Genomic DNA, 18,321 nt, shown 5'->3' on the forward strand with positions numbered 1-18,321 from the left:
CTATGACAAAAATCTTACAAAAACAGGGTGACGCAACAATTATATTAATTTATTATATTATATTTATTATACAGGGTGGACCATAAGTGATGGGACATAGAGCTACAGCATATACAATTTAATAATACAATTTAGCTAAATTGTCTTATGCCGAAAGTTAATATTAAGAAAGATACAGGGTGTAAAAGTTAAATTTTAATTTTTGATTTTTTATCATATCTTTACAGTCTTTTCATATAAAGCTTTGAAAATGTGTATAAGGAGGTTTTGCCAAGCGGAAAATACGATGCTTTCATCTATTTTGTAGAGGCCGATAGGGGGCAATATTAAAAATATCAAATATCTCGAAAACGGTCAACATTTATGACTCAGAACAAGTATACCTCTTTTACGTAGAATACATATTAGAATCATATTTTGAAGTACTACTGTCAGTCCCGTTGCCCAAAAAAAAGTTTGAGTCTTTTTAAGCAGCTGATGGCGCCCCCTATCGGCCACTACAAAATAGATTATATCATCGTATTTCCCATCTGGCTAAACCCCCCTATTCCAATTTTCAGTGCTTTATATACAAAATCCGTGAAGATATGATAAAAAAACAAAATTTAAACTTTCACACCCTGTATATATTAATTTATTATATTATTATGTTAAATTTAAGAAGATTGGCTGTGGCAATAATAAACTTCAAAAATTACTGTAAACGCTTTATTACTTGCAAGAGATATCCATTAAACAAGGTATCAAACAATATTAACTAGTTAATATGAAGGTATAAGCCCTCGATTCACATACTCTTCTTGCCATGGCAATGCTCCTGCTGGCGAAACAAAATAATCAGCTAGGGTATCTCTCTGATGTTTTGCAATAGTTGAAGGATTATTAGAGCCAACTCTCGAAACCGATCTCAAACCACTACCCTCTTCAGCCCAAACACCTGGGTGTATTTCACTATTTTTGTCAATAGAATCTGTATATCCTGTTGGACAATATTTTCTCTCTGCCGCAGGTCTATTTCGCTGCGTCTGCAACGACGAAATGAGGCATTAATAAATTAGTTTTTGGAAGGCACACTGGAGGTGGGATTTTAAGAGTTCCGTGAAGCAATGCTGCCCCTAAACCACTATTTTTAAAAACTGTAGAATCATGATTTGATCCTGCTGCTCCAATATCAATCATAGTAAACCGATAGTATGCATCACAACATGCCATCAACACAATACTATGAGAGTTGTGTGCAACATCTGGTGACATCTGTACTCAACTCTATGAGTTAGAAAGTACAGATGGCGTTCCAAAATCTAGGAACAGCACCATTAATGCCGCATCATTCGGTAAACACCGATCTGATTGGTTGAAAATCGTGAGGTTTTGTTTTTTGTTTATCAATCCCAATCCTCTGACCGGTTTCGCCGTATTTGTCAAACTTTCTTTCAGCCGAAAAAAGCCGTTGTTGTTGTCAAACTTTCTTTCAGCCGAAAAAATACCATTTCACGGCCTAGGTATACAAATAACTATTTTTTCTACGAATGTTTGCAAATAAGCTACTTTGCATACGTAAAAGTGTGTGCAAAGTGGCACTTTCCCGCACACTATGCGGGAAAAACTTTTTCCCGCACACTTTTTAAAATGCTGATTATACCTTGCAACAGTGGTTTTATATAGACTATTAAACATAAAATCTGCTTAGAATTTTGCGTCGAATTCAAAAATGTAATAATATTCAGGGGTTTCATATAAAAAACACGACTTTTGTCACATTATTCTTCCGTACAGTTTAGGTAAATAAACCACCTTGTCTCTGTCTTTGAAAATGAGGCTTGTTTCCTTAGAAACCAAAGCTCATTGTCAAACAACGCATTTATATGCAATTTAAAGTCTACAACAGTGTTTATTCTTACTTATTTAAGTTAAAAAAACTATTTTAATAATGGATATCACTGAAGATAAACTTCCGGAAGATGTTCTAAAAGCCGCCAACATGGCTAGTTTGCAATTGCTGCCTCTCAAATCGCGAGAAAAATACGAGAAACAGTACGAGTTGTTTACCCAATGGTGCGAACAAAAGGGGATAAAAACCTTAAAGGAAGAGGTACTTTTAGCGTATTTTGTTACTTTAAGCAAAGAATTCAAACCTAACACAATGTGGTCAAAGTATTCAATGCTCAAAAATGTAATAAAAATAAAAAGAGACATCGATATCGGTGAATTTTATAAGCTCACTGCATTTCTGAAAAAGCAGAATGTTGGTTTTAAACCTAAAAAGGCGAAAATTTTTACAAAAGAAGAAATATTCAGTTTTATGAACTCCGCACCAGATGAAATTTACCTGTTAATTAAAGTTGCCACTATATTCGGACTTGCTGGTGCATGTCGAAGGGAAGAGCTAGCCAATTTAACCACTACAGATATTGAAGACAAAGGAAACCTCATAATTGTTAAAATTAGGGATTCCAAAAACCATACAGCAAGAAACTTTATAATATCAGAAGAAGTTCATAACGGAACCTACCTGCAACTGTACAGAAGATACACCGGCCTACGTCCAAAAAAGTCAAACAATCGTTTTTTCCTAGTTTACAGAAAGGGTAAATGTTTTTTGCAAAGTGTTGGAGTAAACAGTTTTGGAAAAATGCCTTCTGAAATAGCTATTTTTTTGAAGTTGCCAAATCCAGAACTCTACACAGGGCACAGTTATCGTCGATCATCGGCAACGTTCCTGGCCGATTCTGGAGAAGGAATCACTGACATAAAACGCTTGGGGGGTTGGAAATCGACTACGGTAGCTGAAGAATACATTGATGAATCCACAAGTTATAAAAAAGGATTAAGTAACAAAATTCTGACCTTCAATCCTAAAGAAAGTGAAGTAGTTCCAAGTACCAGTATTTTACCTTCAGTTGCTCAATCTGAGATCAATTTAAAAAACGCGACCAACTGTACATTTAACATTAATGTTGTTAATAACAATAAATAGTTATAAGTTGTTCTTTTTAATATCAATAAAAATTAAAAACAAAATGTATAGATATTTCATTCGTAGAAAAAATATTGTTCCTAACACGTGTGCAAAGTAGTTTTCCCGCACTTGAAGCTTATCCGAACTCCGCTTTGCGTCGTTCGTCTAACTGCTTTCGCGTGTGGGAAAACATAACTTTGCACACTGAATAGGAAAACTACTATTATTTCACAAATTCGCTACATTACACTCAATACTTATTTTTGCGGACATTTTGAACTTCTCTTACATTGAAATTAATGTTTTTTTGTTTTGTTTACATTATTTGTGAAATAAAATAATTTTCTTTTTTTAATGATAATTTTTGTAATACATCTGAAAACGCTTAATATTTCCGAAACAGTTGAAGATAGGTATGGGACATTGTACATGAATTATGTCTAGAATTTTCTGAAGAATCCAAAAAACTAATAATATACAGGGGGTTGTATTTAAAATAAGAAAGTTGGTATCGACCACTGCCACATGACACACCCTATCTGTTTTATTTTTATTTTTATTTTTAAGCGTTTTTTTCAACACGCTCTCATTTATTCGTTATCGAATTTATTCCATTTGGCTGTTCCACACTGTATAATTATAACATTTACAAACTTAAAGAAAAGTGAGTTAGAAAGCTCAATAAAAATGTGCTGATGTCAGCGTCATCAGACACCGAAACTGAGAGTCAAGAAAAAATTACTACAACAAAGAACTTCAGCAAACAGACAAACTGAAGCAGGTATTCTGAAAAAGTTTTTGACCCCAGAAAAGTCTGAAATATCCAATCCTTCTAATAATACGGATAGTACTAGTTCAAATATTTACAAACAAGAAAATGAAAATTTTAAAAGACAAATAGAGGAGTTGACCAAACTTAATATGGAATTACAGAAAACCTTGATCCAGGAAGTAAAAGGTACTTAATAAAGATTTTGTTTTTAGACCCAGCTTAATTTTTGTTGTATTTGATACGTTTTTATATCCTACCTTATACCTAAAGGTACTTAAATTTTATTATCTTAATGATGGTGATGGTGATAGTTTCAAAATGTAATAAACTTGTACTTAAAATGGTTTGCTAAATAAGTGGTAAAAGGGATACGGTTCGTGACAAAATTTACTTAGACTTTGGATTTATATACAGGGTGGACCAGTTTTTAGTGTCAATAAAAATAAATAAAATAAAATAAATAAATTTTTAAACTGAATTTTAGAGGGCCGCATTTTCGTTAGCAGCATTTTTCAGAAAAATGACATAATGCATGTAAACTTATTTTTTGATGAGCTATCGGATGGTGAATTATTGACACGTAAAACTGGACCATCGTGTAGATATTGGATCCAATAATCTGAATATTTGTATATTCAGAATATTGCATTTGATACTTGTAACGCCATTTTTTAACAGATTATATATTAATAAGAGATTTTTTAAGATTTGAAAGCCAAATTTAATGAAGGCTGCAAATGTACAACGCCCGTAAGCAAGGAAAATACAGAAAGTGAAACGTGGGAAGTTGGACAAGTAGAGGGAAATAAGGTAAAAAGGATGCCAAAGACCTGCCTCTATATTAGCTAATAAACAATAACTTATTTTAGATACATCTTGGTCAAGGGGTTTGTATTGAAAAAAATGCTTTTGACAGTGCATTTGTCAAAAGCAAAACTGTGAGCCAATTTGTAAAAAATATTTCGGTTGCTGTGTTTGGTATCACAACATTATCGCAGTCGTCAGTGCAAGGCAAAATGTGCAATCGCACTAAAACGCAGTCAAAGCCAGCGTTGGACCCAAGCAAATTGACAGATATATATGGTAATAATACTTAATTTTATTTTTAAATTAATTAAATTTTTTGAAAATTACTTAATTATCAATACAAAATTGGCCATAAAGAACAGGGGAAGCAGTTGCAAACTAATGTGGTCAGCAAACTACAATGTTTTATAAGTAAAACTAATACATGGGTTAATATAAGTCAGAGAGAATGTGAGAACATTTTAGCTGATTTTTGTTGAGAGCATTGGCTTTCACTGCCTAATATACCTATTTTTATCTTCAACTCTTTATTACTAGCCTATGAATAATTTGATTGCAGATATTACCAAATACTACCTTAAAAAAAAGGGTACAGATAAAATTCTTATATTGAACCAATTGTCAAAAATTAACAGTTGGATAGGCATCAAAATAGCGGATTTAAACCGAGCACCTCGAGGGATATCAAAAGAAACGACAAGTGCTATAGGTATAGAAACACATGCTTGATGTTTATTTCAATCCCTAATGACTATTCTATTAACAGTTGCTGATGAAGTTGAAGCGAGCTCAGAAGCGCCCATCAATAAAGAAATAAGAGAAGAATGGCATAGATCTGAGTCAGATGAATCTGCTGAAGGGTAAGTTTTAAAACAGCATGCACATGTATTTATGTAACTAGTTACAAAATGCCAGATGTAGTGCTATTTAAGTTTCAATTAATAAGTCGATAGTTATACAATAAAACGTGCACTTTTTTAGAATACTATTAAAAAAACTGTTTGCAAAAAAACCGTTGCAGAAAAATACCTTATTTCCTAAATCTAAGTTATCTATTATTTTTATCTTTATTGCTCAATACATTGTCTGAAAAAACCAAACTCATTAAAACACTATTGTAATTATCTAGTGCTTAGCTTTAGGAAATACGACCTCATTCTAATACGGTTTTTTAATTAATATTTTAGAAAATAGTAGAAATAAGTAGGTATACAGGGTGAGTTTTTTTCGATGTTTAGTGAAGGGATTTCGGAAACTAGTAGGGCTACGGAGTCGGTTAAATGGGGAAAGTATTGCAATTTTAGAAGACCAATTTAACACTGTTTTTCGTTTTTAGCAAAATATGCTGTTATTATATTTAGCAAAAACGAAATTTTATCGATTTCTTTTTTCAATTTAGCCGATTTATTATTGTTTACAGAAATAATTTGATTAACTTATCTTGTTCAGCTTACAAATATCTACAACTTTTATATGAACATCATTTTTCTACAAGCAATAATAAATCGGCTAAATTGCATAAAAGAAATCGATAAAATTTGGTTTTTGCTAAATATCTAGTGACCCATGAAGTTTAAAAAAAAACGGAAAACGGTGTTAAATTGGTCTTCTAAAACTGCAATACTTTCCCCATTTAACCGACTTCGTAGCTCTACTAGTTTTCGAGATCCCTTCGCTAAACATCGAAAAAAACTCACCCTGTATAAAACTATACCGGGTGTCCCTGACAAGTGGCTCACCCTTACAACTTTTTTATTTTTCAACCGATTCAAATAAAATTTGGAGGTTATGTGTAAGATATTAAACTACATCAATGGATGTATCAAACGATTTTCTAAAGCTTCCGGTTTAACCGGAAATGACGTCATAATCAAAAATTTAAATGGGACATCCTGTATATTTTTTGATATTCTGCTTATCATTCCGCATCCAACCTACCCATTTGGTCATATTTTGAGTGAAGTTTTTTGAAAAAAAAAAATAAATAAGAAAATTTTACTATGTTACTATCACATATGTATATAACAAAAACTAAACGTAATAGAAAAAAAACTGACTACGTCATTGGATTCTATGTGAAAAGTTGTACCGGAAACTGTTTTTCTTTTTGTAATAAGTTTTATAACAAATTAAATACAGAGGAGGTTCAAAAATGACCAATTTTTAAAAACCCCGTATCTTTGATACAAAAGAAGTTTGCGCAGCTCACTCTTCGCCAGTCGTCTCAGCTCAAAAAAATAAGATCGGAACACGTATGCTACTTTTTTCCATCTAATACCGTTTTCTCTGTACCCCGTAAAACTATCGAAAATGCAACACCCTGTACATATGAAACATTTTATATTTGCAAGTTCTATTTAACAAGTTTTTTTTGTTTCAGGGAGGAGTCTGAAGTAGATGCTCTGGCTGATGAATTGAATTAATTTTTTTTTGCAAACTTGGAAAATATAATAACGTCATTTGAAATTGATTTTTACTATGATACACACCGATGCTGCTTTTGAAGGCATTAAGATAACTGCAGTCTGTAACAAACGTTTTCAAATTCATTTTTATTAAAACTAATTTAATTAGCTGAAGACAAAAAAAAATAATTAATTAAAACATCACAAAAGCACTATAAATTTTCCAATAAATCAAACAATAGGAAAGCCTAATTGAAACTATTTGAAATAAGTTATTAGATGCTGTTCCAATTTAAGCTAATAAATTCCAATAGCAATAATGACAAACTAAAACCCATTGAAACTAATAAAGTATAATTCAGAAAACACTATATCCCCAGTATAGCTTACTAGAGATTTATTGTAGAAACCAATAGCACTTCTAATAGACACTTGTTAAATCTTATTAGGTTTGTTGTGACCTACCAGTTTCAATGCATACTAAAGCTACTAGAAACTAATAGGTATTTCCTGATAGAAACAAACGATTTAATGATCCAATCCTCATAGAAACTTTATCAAACTCAGGTCTCCAATACACACATTCATTCTTATTAAACCTTATAGGCAATTTTTTTATTGGGTTTAATTAGGCATTTTCAACAGGGTAGTAATGTAGAAATATGTGGGTATGTGGATTCAGATTGGGGAGGGGACACAGTTGATCGTAAATCAACTTCTGGCTTTATTTTTAAAGTTTTTGGTTGTCCAGTTTTGTGAGCCAGCAAGAAACAACATTGTGTCTTCTTGTCAACCACAGAGTCAGAGTATTCGGTTACTGACAGCTGCAGTAACCGAAGCATGTTGGCTGAGGCAATTGTTGAATGATCTCTATGTATTTGTATCAGATAAACCAGTGGTTATATTTGAGGACAATCAGTCAACAATTAACATTGCTAATAACCCTCAAAATAACAGGAGGATCAAACATCTAGACATCAAACACTTTTTTATTAAGAGAAAATTGAATCTGGATTAATCAAAATAGAGTATATTAATACAAATGAACAAGTAGCAGACGTTTTCATCAAGCCACTTCAAAAGATTCTATTTGCTAAATTGAGACAGTGTTTGAGTCTAATTTAATTTTAAGAAATCAATGTTATTTTTTTTTTCTTTTGTAAATAAAATGTAAGGAAGTCAACAATATTTTCATTGTGGGAGGGTGTTAAAGTGGACAATGAAATTATTGTTTAGTATGATAAGTCGTTTTACTAGTGGACAGATGACAGTGAAGATGTCAGTAGTCGGAAAATAAAAGTATGATGTGATGTTTTAGTAAAAAGTTTTTTTATAAGTTTTAACGTTCTCTTTTCATTAAAGTATTATTATAAAGTTGTGTTGTGTTATTCAATTCAACCACTGCCCATTGCGCAACACTAATTGATGTAAAATGTCTGTATCGATATTCAACTGTTTCCGCAGCAGCATCTGTTACTTTACCGTAGTCGAGTTGCCTCGACTATGTGATTAAGGGTTAATTTAGTTACTGAAATTTGAGACACCCTGTATAATATCTAAGGGTAAATTAGACCTAAATATCTACTAGTTTTGTATTTAACGTTTTTTCCTAAAATCAAAATTAAAGAAGTTAAGTGGGTGGTCAAAATTCAATCAATCAAGGACCCCTGCTGCGGAAACAGCTGAATATCGATACAGACATTTCACATCAATTAGGCCCAGAATTTGACGTAGAATTCAAATATCGGATAAAAAGTTGGTCATTGTATTTAAAAAAAACATAAGTTTGGTTTGTTACTCAAATTTGGGACACCCTGTATAATAACTGTTTATCCAAGAAAAAAGTAGACCTAAATATCTACTAGTTTTGTATTTAACGTTTTTTGCTAAAATCAAAATTATGGAAGTTAAGGGGGTGGTCAAAATTGAATCACCCTGTACGTTTGATAGATATTAATGACTGATTGCTGGTGTGGTTCAATTCCAATGTCAACTTCTGCACAGTTACTCAGTTCGCCATGCGTAGATTGACATTTAAAGGAATGACAATTCTTTTAATACATCCCCATTTAGTCGGCGATTAAATAAAAATGATGCGGTCAAATATTGTGGATAGGAAAATGCTGCATATGGTATAACAGCAAATCGAAATAGCAAATAACTACACAACCCGCGCCCCAATCTTTAGTTTATTAGTAAAATAAATCAGAATTCCAGCGTTCCCCTGTACGACTTTTTATGCATCTCGCTTCACCGGGAGAATATCTGAAACAAAGAAAATAATATTACGACAAGAACATAAAAAACGTCAACGTGTTTTAACCGATTTCAGCTGAATACCTAAAAAAAATTCAAAAACTTTTCATTACATCCAGAGATTTCCGACAAAAACCGAAAAAGTCAAATTTCTATTTGTTTTTTACCACTTTATTAATGATTATTTTGGAATTTACTCCGGATGTAATAAAAAAATTTAATTTTTTTTCAACCAAATTGTTAAGCAATGGAATGCGCAACGTTGTCTCCATTTAACTAAAGCTCTATCAACAATAGTTTCTGAGATAGCAATGCTAATGCATCGAACTTGTAACACCCTGTATTTGTGCAGCTGCAATGTTTTTTTTAACAATCCAATACTTAATGAAGTTCATTTTTTTTATATTTTGATTATTTGAGCTTACCATTTTCTATAAATATGGTATGTCTCAGATGGAAAGTAGTGTGTACATTCTGTGAAAATAGATTTCTAGTCTCTACTGTTCAATGTAAAAAATAATATAAAAGGTTTTAAGTGCATATTGTGCAGCCGGAACACCCTAATGTGACGTCACGCGGCTTATCACTTTGAGGAAACAAATTCAGCTGATTAAGCCATCTTGCATCTGTTGTTATGTCAACTAGTTCGAAATTGTCACTTTGCTTTTGTTTTTATTTTGTTATGTCAAACAGATTCCCATGCAGCTAAAATAGTTATACAGGGTGTTCCATAACAATATGACAATCTCTCGGGAGCATATAGGGGAGTCAAAATACGATTTGTTCATATAAACATTTTTCCTAAAGTCACTACTAAGGGAGATATCGAGCCCCAAAGAACGGGTTCTATTTGACATCAAAACCAGGTATCTCGTCTTAGCAGAAAGATAGGAACTAACTGGTACCTAAGACACAATTTGCTTAAACTTTGACAGTTGTCATTATTTTCAGCTGCAAACGCCATTAATGAATATGAAACTCTTGACATTTTTATCGAAAAATTGTACTCTTCTTTTATTTTGATAAAATAAATGGTTTTCGATATAAATCGATTTTTCATTGAACTGCTTAAACCACAATGTTATTAAAAATATTCGTTAAACTAGTTTTTTTATGTAAATTAGTATTCAAAGTTTATGTACAGAATAACGAAAGATATGGAAGAATACTCGTTAATTGAATAAGCATTTAATTATTTATTTTTTTTTTATATATACATATATATAATCTTTATTTCGTTTACAACGAAACAGGCTATCGACCAGTTTGGTCTTTTTGCCTATGTGATAAGAAATGCATACTGTAATATGATTACAAAATAAAGTATAACTTATCTAGGTAAAGTATTTACAAAATAACATATTTAAAAAAAAAAAAAGTTAGTCTAACGTAGTTTTGAGGATTATGCTATGTGTAAGTGTTCTAGTAGGGTAGTTGTAGGAAATAGGAAGCGAGATTGTCTTGTCTGTCTTGTGAGACACAGAGGATTTAGTATGGATCAGTTATGTGGGTTGTTTTCCATTTTGTTTGAATTTGTTGTAGTCTTTCTGTTATTTTTGGTAAGTTTGTGCGTTGGTATAGTAACTCATTTGAGGGGTTATGAAGTGGGTTTTGGGGATGTCTTATTCGTGTTATTATTCTTAGTGCGATTTGTTCTGTTGTTTGTAAGTGCCGTTTATTTCGTTCAGTTGTGTTTGTCATAGTTATATGTCCGTAGTCTAACAAAGGTCTGCAGATGGCTTGGTATTTTTTTGTGGCGGTTCTTATGCTTATTCCTTTATCTTTGTATGTTAGTGAGCGAAAATGTTTTGCTCTTTTAGTTATTTCTGTCCGGATGTTTTGTACGTGTTTTGTATATTTAAGTTTTTGGTCTATTGTGAGTCCTAGATATTTTACGTAATTTTTTGGTTCAGTTATGTGACCGTCTGTTGTTATTGCAGGGGATTTTCTGTTAATTCTATGGTTGGAAAGCAGGAGTTGATTTTTCGTCGCGTTGGGTGTGAGTCTCCAAGTATAAAACCAAGTCATTGTCATGTCTGTTAGAGATTGAAGTTTGTTTACCGCTTTTTCAGTGGTTTTGTCATGGACGATAAGTGCGGTGTCGTCAGCGTATTGCAATATGTAGGCTGTTTTGTCTATTTGCATTTTGTCTTATTTTTTTATTAATTTAATTTTTTAATTATTATTTTATTCATTTTTCACCTCTGCCAACCCCTACTGTCCCTATCAGCTTTCATACTTTTTCGTTTCGTTCTGCATTAATTTCGCCTTTCATGTGTATTTTAAACAAAAAACGAATTCAATAAATATTTTTAATAACGTTGGGTTTTAAGCAGTTCAATGAAAAATGGATTTATCTCGAAAACCGTTCATTTTATCGAAATAAGAAGAAAGATTTTTCGATAAAAATGTTAAAAGTATCTATTAATGGCGTTTGCAGCTCAAAATAATGACAGCTGTCAAAGTTTAAGCAAATTGTGTCTTGAGTACCAGTTAGTTCCTGTCTTTCTGCTAATACGAGATACCTGGTTTTGATGTCAAATAGAAGGTCTCTTTCGATAAAACATTAAACCCAAAAATCATTACAATATACAAAGTGGTTCAAAAGTTAAGGCCAAAAACGTTAATTGGAAGGCAGTTCTTTGGGGCTCGATATCTCCCTTAGGAGTGACTTTAGGAAAAATGTTTATATGAATAAATAGTATTATTTTGACCTCCCCTGTATGCTCCGGAGAGATTGTCATATAGTTATGGGACACCCTGTATAGTGTAAAAGTTTAAGAATTAAGTGTAGAATTTTAAATGTATTAAAAAATGTGGTTCCATTTAAAAATACCCATATTTTATCTGCCACAAATTTATGCTCCACCCTGCATAGTCAAAACAAAAAAAAAAACATTTCTAATTTTTGTTTTTAAAAATATTGCCCAGCTTAAATTAAAACTGATATTATCATAGCTCATAAAAAACAAAGATCACAAAATGGTGCACGCTAGATGTAATAAGTCTTCCTGATCATTCAATCAATGAGTAAATTCAAAAATTCAATAATATTAATAATTATAATTGTTACATTAGAAAACAAAGAGAATTTGGACTGTCACAGTTTTACAAGATACTTTTTGTAGCTACCCAAATAGTTTACTCTGATTAAAATAATCAAATCAACCTTAATGTTAATTCCTGTCTATATACAGGGTAATTCAAATTCGACCCTCACCATTGGGATCTCAGAAACCATAAGAGATACGAGAAAGTTTAAATTGGGGCAAAGTTGCGCAATTTAAAGCTCAACCAAATGCTGTTTTAAAAATTTTGATTTTCCGAGCACTTCTGATAGAGATAAGATATCCGAAAAAAACTGAAAATTAGACTTTTTGTTTTTATTTATTTCTAACCTTATTTGAAGAGATATCCCAAAACTAAAAGCATCTTTTTATTGCCACTTTTTCCCAGCTATTCGATGATGGATTCAAATTTGCCCCACGACGTTTCGTTTTTTGTCAATCATCATCAACTTTCTTTTTTCTTATGGGCTCCATATTGGATTTTTAGCCCACCAAATAGTACGTTTTATTCTGATTTTAGTGATGTATGATACCTTATGATTTGCTTGATAAATAACAAAATAATTAAATAAAAACAATTTTTCTTTAGTTATTGGCTTTGAGTTAATGGGCCGTTTTATAAAATGTCATTATTTGACAGTACTTGTCAAACACGATAATTCGGACGGTCATTAGAGCAAGTCAATCATAGTTAAAAATGTATTTAGAAAAGAAACCTGCACATAAGTTTATAGTTATTTATACAGCAAGTGACTTAAACCATTTTTTATTCATTCATATTTATTTGAGTGAATAAACCGGTTTGTCACGTGTTTTATACAATATTTTATTAAATTTCGACTTCTTATATTAAAAAAAAACTAAAATTACAGTTCTATTAAACTTGCACCGCGCCCCGTAGATGTGACATTGATGTTTGTTTGTTTACATCTGTAAATAGGCGAATGTCATTCAGAGTGATTTAATAGTTATTTATACAGCAAGTGTTATTCACGAAAAGAACAACTAATTCCACGAGCGTAGCGAGTGGCCTAAGCTCTTCGAGTGAATAAACCGGTTTAAGTCACGTGTACACCTTTGTGATTGTTCAGGCCAGTTACGTGTGACAAGTACTACCAAGTAATCTTTATAAAACGTCTCATTAACTCAAAGCTAACTAAGGTAAAATTAGTTTTTATTGAATTATTTTGTTATTTATGAAGCAAATCATAAGTACATCACTAAAATCAGAATAAAACGTACTATTTGGTGGGCTAAAAATCCAATATGGCGCCCAAAAGAAAAAAGAAAGTTGATGATGGCTGCCAAAAAACGAAACGTCGTGTAGCAAATTTGAATCCATCACCGAATATCTGGGAAAGAGTGGAAAGATGCTTTTAGTTTTGGGATATCTTTTCAAATAAGGTTAGAAATAAATAAAAACAAAAAATTAATTTTTCAGTTTTTTTTTGGATATCTTCGGAAGTACCCGAAAAGTCGAAAGTTTTAAAACGGCATTTGGTTGAGCTTTGAATTGCGCAACTTTGCCCCAACTTAAACTTTCTCGTATATCTTATAGTTTCCGAGATCCCAATGGTGAGGGTCAAATTTGAATTACCCTGTATATTATTTATAGAAATGGAATAGCTTGAACAATCACATTATCTAAAAATTCAGAAGAATTTACTTGATTTTAAAAACACTGCAACTGCACAAAGGTGTTTGCTTTATAATCATAGTACTCATAAGATAGAAGATGTTTCATACAAGTGGTGTCTTGAGTTCATCATTTGTAACTGCAAACTACCTCATTATTACTATTACTTTAAACATGCTTTTAGATAACACTAAATATAATACATATTGATTTGACGTTCAATAATGCAATTTACCAAAGTAAATAATGATGATTATTGTTGAGATTATTGTGTTAATGTAAAACAATAATGAAAACTGCAATGCTTTTCATTTTAATGTCAATTTCAGTAAAAATAGTTAACTAACACTAAAACTTGCTCTTTTATGCACTGTTCTAATGTAGTACTTCTTGGTGGGTCATTTGAGCCTTGTTTAAGTCAATTTTTATATAATAGTTATGCTTTCTCACCCACATGAAAAAGTAGTGAAGTATTCAGCATATACCAGATACAGATGAGAGAGAGATAGGCCTAATCTGTTACTTGAACTATACTTAAAAAATGCCAGACAAGAAAAATGTGTAGTAATGATGCATCAGTAGGGTTAAATACATAGGTTAAGTATGAAATTGGCATTGTAATCTTACATGGACCAGCAGGCTCTATGTCCTTGATTCCTGATTTTAGTGTATAATTTTCAACTATTATTGAAATATTGTATTAAAATTAAAAATATAACTATTTTAGCTGCATGGAAATCTGTTTGACATAACAAAATAAAAACAAAAGCAAAGTGACAAATTCGAACTTTAGTTGACATAACAACAGATGCAAGATGGCTTAATCAGCTGAATTTGTTTCCTCAAAGTGATAAGCCGCGTGACGTCACAGTAGGGTGTTCCGGCTGCAAAATATGCACTTAAAAACCTTTTATATTATTTTTTACATTGAACAGTAGAGACTAGAAATGTATTTTCACAGAATGTACACACTACTTTCCATCTGAGACATACCATATTTATAGAAAATGGTAAGCTCAAATAATCAAAATATAAAAAAAATGAACTTCATTAAGTATTGGATTGTTAAAAAAAAAACATTGCAGCTGCACAAATACAGGGTGTTACAAATTAGATGCATTAGCATTGCTATCTCAGAAAGTATAGTTGATAGAGCTTTGTTAAATGAAGGCAAAGTTGCGCATTTTATGGCTAAATAATTTGGTAAAAAAAATTAAAACAATTTTTATTACATCCGGAGATATCCAACAAAAACAATGAATCAAATTTCTATTATATTTTTTTACCGCTTTATTATTGATTATTTTGGAAAATCAATTCCACCTTCTGGAGGCAATAATTTATGCTATTTAAGAAAATATTGTTTGTATTTAGCTACAACGTTTCGTTTTTTAGATACCATCATCAACTTAATATTTTAAAAAACGGACGGGAACTTTTGATTTCGTTTTTTAGTAGCTATTAACCTCCCGAAAATAATAATGTGCCACACTTGTCAAAAAATTATACCTAGTGTACTTAGGTATTTGTTTTTTTTTTTCAAATATGCATTTGCAATTCATATGTTGAGTAAATAATTTAGTTTGATATGATTAAGCTGTTTCATCAAAACTCAACATCGAATTCAAACATGTGAGTATCTGAAAAATAAATAATTAACCAAAAACATTTTTTTTTTAAATAAATGAAAAGTACCACAAGAAACTCCCTCTCTTTTTCGAAGGAGCAATGAACTTAATTATTAAATTAATTAAAACTAAATTATCTACTCATTATGACAACATATCAATTTCAATTGCTTAATTTTTTAAAAAATCTTAATATACCAAGTACATAATACGAGTACACTAGGTATAGTTTTTTGACAAGTGTGACACATTATTAGTTCCACAAGGTCTGTGGCTACTAAAAAATGAAATAAAAAGTTGAGGTCCATATTTGATAATTTGAAGTTGATGTTGGTATCTAAAAAAGTAATGTTTGAGCTGAAAACTAAAACTATTTTCTTGAAGAGCATAAAAAAGTGCCTCCAGAAGGTGCCATTGATTAAAGTGGTAAATAAATAAAATAGAAATTTGAGTTTTCCGGTTTTTGTCCGATATATCCGGATGTAATGAAACTTTTATGAATTTTTTTTTACCAAATTATTTAGCAATAAAATGCGCAACTTTGCCTCCATTTAACTAAAGCTCTATCAACTATACTTTCTGAGATAGCAATGCTAATGCATCGAATTTGTAACACCCTGTATGTTTGGTTTAAAATCATGGTACTAAATAAGCAAATGTTGTATCATCTAAGTAATTTTCTAGATATCATTTGATCTGAAGAATTGACACGTATATGAATAAGATTATTACTGTTCCTTCAAACATGCATTTAGATAACACTACATACAGTGCTTTTGTAACATGCATGCTGCCTAAGTCCAATAAAATTAAAAAGACTAACTTTTCACAAAAATTCTCAGACCTCTATGTTTGTAATTTTATTAACCGCTGCTTGTGTTATATGAATTTGGAATTATACAGTACCCAAAAACTGGGTATTTAAAATATTTTTGATCTTTTAAATGGCAACACTTCTTTATTATTGTATAATTTGGATTCTAGAAACAAACAATTCTAAATATGTTCCATGCAACTTGTACCACAATTGTCCTGTAAATATTGATAATTTGACACCAATAATTTTCCAAGAAGTCAGATTAACATCCCCAAAAATTATTGATGACATTTTTGAAAAAAATGTAAAAAGATAATAAACCGTCTTGGTTATTGTAACAGTACATAGAGTTCATTTTGAACAGCTGATTTTTTTTTTTTCAATTTTTTTAAGTAAAAGTTGTGGGACCTATAATTTTGAAAAGTGTATTTGACATTTGTTTAAAAACAATTGAATATCAGTATGGAGTATGTTGCATGAAATAAGAATTGTTTGTAGAATCCAAAACCTCCTATAAAAACAAGGTTCCAAGTGTTTTGGGAAAAAGTACAGCCCACTTAATAGAGTGGGTGTACCAGTGGAGAAATTTAGTTCAAGTATTAGTATTCACTGTAAAAATTGAAGGTGATTATAAATGATAAGTGTATGGAGGTTATTACATGACATATAGACTGACAAGTGCCAGTACATAAATAGTAAATATTAAATAAAAAGTTTTAGCTTGTAACTGCAAACCTTTTTCTTTAAGCTGGAACCCAAAACAAAAATGAAAAAGTTAATAAAATCATGTCCTTAAAAACTATCATTTTTGTGATAATATTCATCTGTCAATGCCAGGTTAACCATACAACAGGTGTGAAAAAGGCAAGAAGATTTAATTTTGGTATTAGCCCTAAAAAAATTTGGTTTTTAAGTGAATTCAATTATTACTGATACTAAATTTAAATTATTTTTTTTATAAACTCCTTTGGTCATAAGCATTGATTCTGTTCTTGGTGCTAATATTAATACTATTACTAAAATTAAATTTTGTTATATAAACTAGACTTAAGTCCCTTCCATTTCATCAAATTTATGCAGTACCTACTGTACAAAGACACTGTATAGTACATATTAACTCAAAGTTGAGCAATGCAGTGTATAATGATAATTGTTAAACATAAAACAATAATGAAAACTGCATTGGTTTTCATTTGAATGTTAATTTAAATAAAATCAATATACTGACCTTAAAACATGCTTTTTTATTCACTGTTCTAATGTAAATAGCCCCCTGCACACAATTTCACTCTTCAACTTGATTAAGTTGTTGCAATCTTCTTAGTGGGTAATTTGCTCTTGGCTTAGGTCAATTTCTTCATAAAAGTTGTATTTTCTCATCCACATGGAAAAGTAGTGAAGTATTCAGCATATACAGGATACAGATCTGTAAAATAGGCCCAATTTGTTAGTTGAACCACCCTTAAAAAATTGTCAGACTAGACAAATTTTTAGTAATGTATACAAAAGATGCATCAGCAGAGTTTTTTCAGGTTAGGTACGAAATTGCGATTGTAATCTTACCTGGGCTAGCAGGCGTTGTATGCATTATCACCATTGAAAAATATACATTTACTTGAATTTAGTGAATAATCTTCCCCATCTATTGGATTATTGTAATAAAAATACAATAATTATTTCAGCTGAATGTAAATTTTTTTGACACAACAAAAAAAACAAAACAACAGCAAAGTGACAAGTTGGCATTTGACATCATAACAGATCCAAGATGGTCTATCAGCAGAACTTCTTTACTCAATGCGTTACGCCGGGTGACGTCACAGTGGATGCACGAGTGCACAATATGCACCCAAGGGATTACAGGCGTTGTCCGTGGTTTTGTATTACTATTTGATTCTCTCTCTTCATTAAAGTAGTCCATCTTCACAGAGTGGAGGCATTACATTCTTCTAAGATGGTATTTATAGGAAGGG

At 31.3% G+C, this 18,321-nt stretch overlaps 1 protein-coding gene and 1 long non-coding RNA gene across 2 annotated transcripts; one reads left to right on the forward strand and one right to left on the reverse strand.

Moving 5' to 3' along the window:
- Positions 1 to 3,999: 3,999 nt before the first annotated feature.
- Positions 4,000 to 7,010, forward strand: LOC145738478 (uncharacterized). The gene is made up of 3 exons (XM_081993329.1): positions 4,000 to 5,247; positions 5,305 to 5,398; positions 6,919 to 7,010. Exons 1-3 carry the CDS (start codon positions 5,079 to 5,081, stop codon positions 6,959 to 6,961), a joined length of 306 nt encoding a protein of 101 aa, XP_081849455.1. The 5' UTR covers positions 4,000 to 5,078; the 3' UTR covers positions 6,962 to 7,010.
- Positions 5,237 to 18,067, reverse strand: LOC145738480 (uncharacterized). The gene is made up of 3 exons (XR_014180767.1): positions 17,912 to 18,067; positions 17,577 to 17,774; positions 5,237 to 9,208 (listed from the first exon to the last, which is right to left on the reverse strand). It is a non-coding gene; the product is annotated as an uncharacterized LOC145738480 (long non-coding RNA).
- Positions 18,068 to 18,321: the final 254 nt, after the last annotated feature.

Source organism: Ips typographus, linkage group LG15, assembly GCF_016097725.1.
Source record: "Ips typographus isolate SLU linkage group LG15, UJ_Ityp_2.0, whole genome shotgun sequence".
Classification (NCBI taxonomy): Eukaryota; Metazoa; Arthropoda; class Insecta; order Coleoptera; family Curculionidae; genus Ips; species Ips typographus.

Bases quoted from the DNA above. Each gene is read 5' to 3' on its own strand.
- LOC145738478 (XM_081993329.1), top strand. From the start codon at position 5,079: ATGAATAATTTGATTGCAGATATTACCAAATACTACCTTAAAAAAAAG. The intron at 5,248-5,304 runs GTATAGAAACAC...TTCTATTAACAG, and splicing joins AGAAACGACAAGTGCTATAG to TTGCTGATGAAGTTGAAGCG. The intron at 5,399-6,918 runs GTAAGTTTTAAA...TTTTTGTTTCAG, and splicing joins TCAGATGAATCTGCTGAAGG to GGAGGAGTCTGAAGTAGATG.